The 9,890-nt window shown below is 48.1% G+C and overlaps 1 protein-coding gene across 1 annotated transcript; it reads right to left on the bottom strand.

Annotated features, from left to right (window-relative positions):
- Nucleotides 1-446: 446 nt before the first annotated feature.
- Nucleotides 447-1,451, bottom strand: LOC142789870 (uncharacterized). Its single transcript, XM_075885012.1, has 2 exons — nt 1,182-1,451; nt 447-524 (listed from the first exon to the last, which is right to left on the bottom strand). Exons 1-2 carry the CDS (start codon nt 1,449-1,451, stop codon nt 471-473), a joined length of 324 nt encoding a protein of 107 aa, XP_075741127.1. The 3' UTR covers nt 447-470.
- Nucleotides 1,452-9,890: the final 8,439 nt, after the last annotated feature.

Here is a 9,890-nt window from a genome sequence, read left to right as displayed (position 1 = left end):
GTCCAAGACAGCGCTGCTGCCGTCTCTGAGCAGCACGTTGCGTGGTGTGAGCATAAGGCTCCCCCTTGGCTCTCCATCGTCATCCTCAGCTGGTGGCATGTCCACGACATACTCGTCCAAGATCCAGTCGCCTGCATGCAACGCAATGTTGTGGAGAGCAAAGCAAGCATAGATGATTTGCGCTGCCCGATCGGGTTGTAGAGCATCGTTCGAAAGTGCTGCAAGCAGGGGAACTTGCTTTTAAACACGGCGATACACCTTTACACAACATTGTGCATGGATGCGTTCTCTTTGTTGTATCGGCCTTCGGAAGTGTTGCACGGTTGACTGCCAAGGACTGGAATTAGGAGCCTTGGCTTGAGGGGATAGCCTGCGTCTCCTGCAATGTAAGCATAAAAGCTGAGTGCTCTGCCCAGGTAGTACACATTAATACTTACCAAGAAGATATTCGCCAGGCTGCAGATGTGCAGCTAGGCATGCACGCAGTGGGTTGTGTTCCCACACCCAGGAGTCGTGGCACGAATCTGGGAATCATGGGCCTATGACAATTATGCGCAGCCATGCTTTGCACATCTGCGATGAGGAGCGATATAAAATAGTACTGCATTTATACTCAGAATAAATCCCTTTTTTCTACGCATATGCAGGAAACAATGCGTACTAGTACAGTCATTGGTACAAGGAGCTTCACTTAGAAGGAAACACAGGGTGTAGCACACTGAGGAGGGGGGAGGGTGGGGGCAACGACCCCACCTCTGCTGTACACATGGCTACGACTTCCACTGAATGATGGATAAGTGAAAAGCTACGCGTTGCTCTTGGGAAAGAACACTCGTAAATACCATAGCCAGCTCGTGCAATTGTAATTGTAAGCACTCTCGTGTTGGAAATACTTCCCTGTCGTGTATATACTTCTGCTAAGTCTGCTGCCCATATTACCGATTACCTCTAAAATGCACAATTCAATTGCGTATGCATGCCAGTGCGAAAACGGCAACTGGCTCACGCACAAAACACTTGCCACTTATTATTACCGAGGCCTTGCGAGCCACCATCTAGCTCGCACCCAATTCCCTGCAGGTTCTTTTTCATTCGTTGCATTATTACTTTTTCCAGCTTTGGCGTCACAACTGAACAATTGCTCCGAAGGGCGAGTAATAAACGATCCTAACAGTACTTACGATCATGACGTTCAGGACATAATAGCCCCTTCTGGACATGAAGCTCGCCGTGTCGGCCAGTCTGAATCCCTCTGGCTTGCGAATGGTGACCAACGTGCCATCGGCACACGCCAGCACCCCTGAGATGCAACCGCGTAGCACAAACTCCTTCTTTGCCTCATCCTTAGCAGCTGTTGTCAGTAGGAAGTCCGCCACCCTTTTTCTAGCAGCCACGGTAATGATCGCCTCCGTCACCTCGTGGATGGTGTTGCTCACCGCCGGCTGAGACATGTCGATGTGTTCCTCGCGACCAATGCTCTTCTGGAAGCTACCGGTGGCGAAAAATTGCAACGCGCACAACACTTTCCTCTCTGTGGAAAGGCCACTGGCATCCGATGATAGGGTCAAGTTCGTCGCACAAGCTACGCACTGTTCGTTTGGACAGACGAAAACATTGCCGGAACTCTTCTTCGCTGAACTCTTCAAATGCATCTTTTACCTCGCGTCGTCACCTCTGCTCGGTTAAAGCTACCGCACAGGCAAGGCGAACTACCGTGTCAGTGGGAAACGCCATGTTGTCTAAGTGCCCCGGTGGCGAAAAGTCGCGCAATTTTTCCATTTCAATCCAATCCAGGCCACCTTGCAGCCATTTCAATCCATCCGGTTGCTTTCGGACAGTCTCTCCGACCGTTCCTTCGCCTTTCTCCGAAAACCGAAAAAAAGTCACGTGACACCCCAGTCCACGTCACTCATAACGTCACAGCATTCGTCACAGCTTGTATGGGCCAATCGCGTGCGACTCAATGGAAGAGACCGCCTTTGTCCGGATTTGGAACTTTTACATAATTGCGCCACTGACCAGCCCGAACACGCGGGTTGGCGCGAAGCACCGAAGAGAAGAGCAACAACCGCACTCCACCGTTACCCAACGCACACTAGTTTTATTTTACAGTCACCTTAAAACCCTGGATGCCAGAGCGGCGCCTCCAGGCATCCTCACATGTCATTCTGAAACCGAAACCGAAAACCCAGAATTTACTAATTCACTAATAAATGCACTTGAAGCAACCCAAAACAGAGCATCGCGTTTCCTCCTTCACGATTACGGCCGTTTATCAAGCGTAACGCAATTGAAAGCAACTCTATCTCTTGAACCACCCACACTTCGCAGGAAGATATTGCGCATGTGCATTTTCTTTAAAATCTATAAATTGAACGCCACCCTTAAAACCGCTCTTATCTTACCCCCTGCTCATGTTTCATTGCGCATAGATCATTCTTGCAAAGGTGGTATCCCGAAATGTCACACTGTAGCATATTCGAATTCGTTTATTCCTAGAACTACATCAGAGTGGAATCGCCTGCTACCATCCCTAGTGCTTACTAACATTATTGACCAGTTTAGGAAAAAAGTGTCTGATTACTTCACTTCTGTGTAGCTTGAACTTTTTTTTTTCACGGTGTTTATTTACCTTATAATGTGTCATATGCATGCAGTTGTCAATGTTAGTTTTGTTATCTTTTTGTGCTAGGGTCAATACCTGTGTAGATTTGTGTTAAACTTATGTATACTTCTACGCACCACTGGATACTTGTTTGTTCAGTGCTTTTGTATATTTGCTCATATGTGTGCAATGTTTGTACAATTCGAACACCTTTCAACATCCTGATCCTGTACCACTCCCCTCAACAATGCCCTCTGGGCCACGAGGGTACCTGAAATAAATAAACAAATAAATAAATAAACACAACAATCATCTCCTCCTCGAAAGAAGTTCACCTATAAACTGTTTATATTTATACATAATCGATACCAACGTATTATAAAAAGACATGTACGTTAGAACGCATGAAAATTCGGAGCACGGCACACCGATCTCACACATTATAAGTCCTGAAAATGCACTGAAAAAATGTACACAACTCAGTACAATATTGATTTGGATGCATTGGACGTTTGCACAGAATAATGTTCACGAACAGTAATGAACAAGAGTTCTACATCACGTAGTCTTCGAACCGACGCGGCTTCTGCCGCTTCCACTTAGGGCGGGCCCTTTTGGGTGTAGAATCAGGTGTCGCTGCACCTTGGTCACTTGTGCTCTGATGTGACACATCAAGAGCAGTAGAAGATTGTGAAGGCTCTGAACGAGCGTTAAAATTCCCGGTCTCATTGGAGCTCGCAGCATGAGCTTCGAAAGAGCTTTGTGGACCGGAGTTCGGTTCAACAGTCTCAGCCGTATTTGAAGGTTCGAAGTGAACCGTAAGACTTGGTGTACTTGCACTAGCCACACCGACTGGTAACTCCTCCCCCCTTGAAGAAGAAATGCCTGTACATGGAGGCCACATTTAACAGTCTGATGCACAGTTGAAAGGCGTGGACGAAACGTGATGGGGAAGACTTTTAGGTGTTGAAGGCGAATCCGTATGAAAAATAACAAGGCGCGAAGCATTCCAGATGTTACCATCACTTAAGCGAAAAGAAGTGGGGCTAACCTGCCCCAAGACTTTGTAAGGACTCTGATACTTGGGACGCTTGCCTGGCACACGAACCTTCACTAGATCGCCAGTGCGAACTTTGGGCTGCTTTGCACCTCGACGGGTGTCGACAAACTTTTTCATTGCTTGTTGATGAGAAAAAACCCTGGCACGGATTTGATCAGGAGAAGACTCTGCTATGTTACGAGGCAAAGAGACTATGTCGAGAGCAACTCGCGGTTGCCTACCGTAGAGAAGTTGAGCAGGAGACACTCCAGTGGTGCCTTGTGGTGTGAACCTGTACGAAGCTAAACATTCAGTCAAGAGTTGCTTGAGGGGACGGTGCTCTAATTGGGCGATCTGGATAGGTTCCTTCAGAACGCGAATAAAGCGCTCGATCTGCCCATTTCATTGGGGATAGAAAACTGATGACCTCAAGTGCTGAATTCCTCGTTGTGAAAGAAAAGCCTCGAAAAGTTGGGACTGAAACTGTGGACCATTGTCCGTAAATATGGCATGAGGAAAACCTTCCCGGCTGAACGATGAAGACAGAATTTCAATGATGACCTCAGAAGTAACCGTATGTGTGAAACAAAGCTCTGGCCATTTGGAATGGTAGTCGATGAGAGAAACAAAGAACCGGGTATTTCGCAGAACATTATGCAAAGGACCAATGATGTCCATGCCGAGTTTCCGCCAAGGCCGATGAGGCCGCTGGACTGGCTGCAACGGAGAAAATGCAGGTTTGGCAGAATTGTCAGCTGCCTGACATATATGGCAGTTGTAAACTGCATGCTCGACCTGCTTGTCTAAGGCCTGCCACCAGTACCCGTCTCGGAGATTCTGTTTGGTGCGGACAATGCCTGTATGGGCCTCGTGGGCAAGCTGTATTAGCTCGTTACGGAAAGAAGCAGGGGCAATCACGCGTTCATCGCGGAAAAGCAAGTCCTCGACACAAGACAGTTCCTGTCGGACTGCGAAGTAAGGCAAGAATTCAGAAGCAGGAGCACATATGGAAGGCCATCCTTCACGTAAATATTTGAGAACTTGAGACAAAGTCGAATCTGCAGCTGTAGCTGTCTGAAGCTCATCTTTAGTAATGCAGGAAGTAACTAATGAAACAACTTCCTCATCCCGCTCTTCAGTAACCGGTATCTGAAGAGGAAGGCGCGACAGTGCATCAGCAACCACGTTAATAGAACCTTTACAATATTGAACACTGAAATTATAATACATGAGTTTGGCACACCAACGGGAAATGCGAATGGGTCGGCGGCCTTCGGATCCTGCAGAAAGAAGAGCAACTAGGGCTTGGTGATCTGTACGTAATGTGAAGTGCCGGCCCCCCAACTAAACATGCCATTTCTCACAGGCAAAAAGACACGCGAGAGCTTCACGCTCATCTACTGAATAACTGCGTTCAGCAGGGGTCAATGTACGAGATGCAAAAGCGATAGTGATCAGCTGATCACCTCTGAGTTGTTCAAACACTGATCCCAGTCCAACATCGGACGCATGCGTCGTGATGACGATGGGAAGCTTCTCATTGAAAATACTAACAGCTGGCTTTGAGGCCAGTATTGACTTAACTCGAATGAAGCTCTGCTCAGCTTCAGCTGACCAGTTAAAAGGCTGTGCTTGACGAAGTAGAGTACGCAGTGGTTAAACAACATCAGCATAGTGAGGAACCAGCTTGGCATAATAACCAACAAGACCTAAAAAAGATTGCAAGGTTTTGGCATCAGTAGGCCGCGGGGCATTGACAATGGCCTGAACTTTAGATTCAACAGGTGTCAAGCCGCGGGAACTGACAATATTTCCTAAAAATTGTAACTAATTCACAGAAAAAATGCACTTGTTATTAGGTTTCTTACCGCATTCACTGATGCGGTTGAGAACAGTATGCAAGTTAGCATCGTGCTCTTCGCGAGTACGTCCCCACACCAAAATGTCATCTAAGTAACAAAGGGCGCCATTACAACCCTTCAGAATAATTGACATCATTTTCTGAAACACTGCAGGGGCAGGTGCAAGCCCGAAACACACGCGGCGAAACCGAAACAAGCCTTCATGCGATACAAATGTGGTTAAGTCTCTACTGCACTCAGAAAGTTTAACTTGGTGATAAGCGGACGCGAGGTCCAGCTTGGAGAAACATACCGCTGCGGAGAGCTGATGAAGCAGTTCTTCAATGTGAGGAAGTGGAAACCCGTCTAGGACGATCGCCTTGTTCGGTTCTCGTAAGTCGACGCATAGTCGAAGGGATCCATCTTTTTTCTTGACGACGACCACTGGAGAAACCCAGTTGGAAGCAGAGACAGGCTCGATGATTCCGCTGGCTTGAAGGCGAGACAGTTCCGCAGACACTTGCTCACGGAGAAGGAGAAGAATGCGGCGCAGCTTGGCACGCACAGGGCACACACCTGGTCGACGCATCACTTTATGCACAAAACCGCGCACACAACCCAGTTCACGGGTGAACAGGTGGTGGAATTCAGAAGGCGCGTTGGCCGGAAGATCATCTTGGACGTCGACTTGAGCACACGTCATACTCGCACCGACGATGTTGATGGACAAAGCCCTGATGGCATCACGTCCCAAAAGCGAGCTGCCATTGGCAGTTACATAAAAAGTAATGGAAGCAGTGCGACTGCGATAGGATACCTGAGCTGTAAATTGACCTAAATAATCAATCGTTTCCTTGGAATATGTTTGTAGAACGACGTGTGAAGGCAAAAGCCGAATGTTGGAAAAATGACTATGGAAGTCAGCGGCACTAATTAAAAAGACTGAGGCACCAGTGTCCACGAGAAATGACAAGGGCACACGGCCCACTGATGCTACGATGCTGGGCTATGACGTAGTGTGGAGGCCATCCACATTTAAAACAGTGACCGTATTGGTCTGTGCAGTGCTCGAAGGAGCGGACGAAGAAACTGGTTCAAGAAGATTTGCTGGACGGGAATTGCATACGGACTGAAAATGTCCAATTTTTCCGCACGCAAGACAAGTGCGGTTTCTCGCGGGACACTGCGCAAAATTGGCTAAATGTCGAGCCGATCCGCAACGAAAGCAATGCGCGGTTGCGCTTGGAGAAGAAAATTGCCAACGCGAGTTAGGAGCTTGGTGCTGTTCCTGAAAACCAGAATTTGGCGAAATGGGGTCACCATATTGCAGGTTTCCTCGCCCCCGTGACGCAGAGAGGCCGCCATGTTGGCCGCCACGGAAGGACTGTGCAGGCGGGCGTCCATGTTGGCCGCCGCGCCGAGACGAAGATGAAGGGCTGCCATGTCGACGCGTCCCGTGAAACAAAGAGCTGCCGCCTTGGCCCCCCGCAGCAGAAAGTTGCTGCACTGAATGCGGAGCGAATTGCTCCAACTGGGAGCGAATAAGCTCGTCCTCTCCCGCAATTGAGAGGGCTTCGGATATTGACATCAAGGAGGCCTTTTGAAGCATGCAGAAGCGGACGTTTTGCGAGGCTACCCCGGTGAAAAGCTGATGGCGGATCATTTCGTACTCGAGCGCGCTGAAGCCGCACGACGCGGCGAGCGTTCGAAGAGAAGTAATGAACTCGGCGACTGGCTCGGCAGGCAATTGTCGCCTTTCTTGAAGTTTTACGCGCGCGAGATAATCGCACGAGACATCTTTAAAATGCTCATCGAAAAGAGCAACAGCATTCTTGAAGGCATCGCCCGACGCTGGCGTCGGCGACGCGTTGGTGGCGTCCAAAGTATAGAAGAGCTTTAACCCGGCAGGGCCCAACGCGTTGAGCAGCAGGGCCTGGCGACACTCGGGCTTGCTGGCGTCCTTCCCGGCCGCGTCTGCGTAGGCCTGAAACACCAGTTTCCAGTCCGCCCACGGAAGTGGCGGGCCTCCGGGCGAATCAAGAAATAGGGGAGGTGGAATAGGAGACGCCATTTCAAACATGAAGAATGGAGAGATGCAGACGAGAAAAAAATGATGCCAGTACACTGTTTGAAGAAGACGACAGAGGCGGCGTAGCTGAATGAAGAAGAAATGAAGTGACGCAGCACGCAGCAGCCACCTTGCTGGGAACACAGAGCGTCTACGGTTAGCAGGGAGTGTCCGTTAAAAGCAAGAAAAAGACGAACACAAGGAACGAAATGGGTTCTTTTACGTCCTCGTCGCCATCATTGTGTTGGGGGCTAGCTGGTCCCGACGAAGCAGAAGAAGACGGCCGACGGAGACGTACGCAGCCAGCTGGGACGCCGACCAGCCCGAACACGCGGGTTGGCGCGAAGCACCGAAGAGAAGAACAACAACCGCACTCACGGTTACCCAACGCACACTAGTTTTATTTTACAGTCACCTTGAAATCCTGGATGCCAGAGCGGCGCCCCCTGGCATCCTCACATGTCATTCCGAAACTGAAAACCCAGAACACAACAGCCATGTCACCTGGTAATGTTTTGCTATTAACAACACAGTAACCTTCCCCCCACCTGCTTCGCGTATACGTCCTAGGTACGAAAGATGTGCTTTTTTTTCTTTTTTGGTGATGCTCTCTGGTGTGTGAGCTTGTTTAGATGTGTCCGAATATTTTACCTGAGGAGCAGAGATGGGCGAAAAAGGACCTGTAACAGGCCCGTCTACACCCGCTTATACTTCAGTAAGTTTGGGTACTCTCTAGGGCGAAGTGCCTGTCCCCGTTTTCAGATTTTTCCGATTGCAATAATGCTTTGTCCGTTACTAAGACAGTTACAACATATCTGCGTGTATCTGGAAACTGGAGCGAAGCATGGGATGTAGCAACTAGTTTGCCGTAAGGCGCACTCCTGACCGTCTGTCCTATAAAAAGTCACTGCGCATTGGAGCAAACGATGGAGAGAACAGTGGAGCAAAGGAAGGCCAAACGTTGATTACTTAATTTTCCGGGGAATACTTTGCAAGTGACGTCACGTATTTATAGGTCTCATTCTGCGATATGGCGACGTTGTCTCAGCGAAATATACTAAATTTTTGTCAGTTAGGTGCATAGTTCACTTTGAGGAGAATGTGTTTCATTACTACCGAATGGGAACTACGTAAGACTCTGCCCGACGCGTCAAAATGTATGACGTTGGGCCATTAGGTGCAGGAATTTAGAGGTGGTGTCCTATCATGGTCATTATTGTTTTGAGTATTTTTGTTGCATATCAATCCCCTTCCCCTTGCAAGGGCAGTGATTTCGGTAATTCGAACAATAATTCGTTATTAGTAGAAAATGATTTTCCTTTCATTGTCCAGAAATATGAATCTTAGCTAGTGCCTACGCATGTTGCAGGCAGCGCTGTCAAATATTCCGTAGCATTTGTTGTGTAGAGAGAGAGAATAAAATGAGGGAAAGGCCGGGAGGTTAACCAGAAATTGGAGCATCTGGTTTGCTACCCTGCAGTAAGGGAAAGGAGAATGGGGGAAGAAAGATGGGAAAGAAAGTGAAGAGGGAAATAGATGCGCGCAAAAAAAAAACGGGGAGGGGGCTGGGGTGCTATAGTCTATACAATAGGCCACTGCCACGCAAAAAGTTCAGTAAGGCTTTCACTGATTTTCTGTGAGCACACAAATCATGTCCCCTTTAAATCACTGAATGTTCCGACAAAAGTCTGTCGTCTAGCCAAGCTAACGCAGCAGCTATTTGCCGTCTTTGCACGCTGTAACGAGGGCAGTGACAGAGAACGTGCTCCATAGTTTCATCGCTGCCGCAATGACCGCAAGCAGCACTGATTTGTTGTGTAAATGAGATACTTGATAATTACTCTCACGAGTTAACAGCAAGAACCTAATTAAAAAACGCTAGCAGCACTGATTTGTTGTGTAAATGAGATACTTGATAATTACTCTCATGAGTTAACAGCAAGAACTTAATGAAAAAACGCAGTGCATGAGATACTAAGTCGTGAATAAACGACGCAGCCCCCAAAAGCGAACAGTCTGCCGATTCGGCAGACGCTGCTGCCACGTTCTGTATAAACAGTCGCTGTCCACAAAACCTATAACTTCAGATCTCCGCTGCAGGATTGTTATTATTATATTTTAATGTGTGCACAACAATATTTCATAACTTTAAACGTACACCAGCATCTGACTCAACTAAATTAATTGTCTGCGTGTCGCAGCGGTAAGATGGTGCTGAAACCAGGCGCTGTATGTTCTGTAGTGACATACAGAGGTAAATCCCTCTGATCGATTTCGTCATTAGCGCACAAAACTTACATGAGTCTGTTGAATATCCTAAAGGCTCTTACCACCTCT

This window comes from Rhipicephalus microplus, chromosome 2 (genome assembly GCF_043290135.1).
Source record: "Rhipicephalus microplus isolate Deutch F79 chromosome 2, USDA_Rmic, whole genome shotgun sequence".
Taxonomy (NCBI): Eukaryota; Metazoa; Arthropoda; class Arachnida; order Ixodida; family Ixodidae; genus Rhipicephalus; species Rhipicephalus microplus.
Note: the sequence above shows the minus strand (reverse complement) of the source record. Positions and strands in the feature narration are given on the sequence as shown.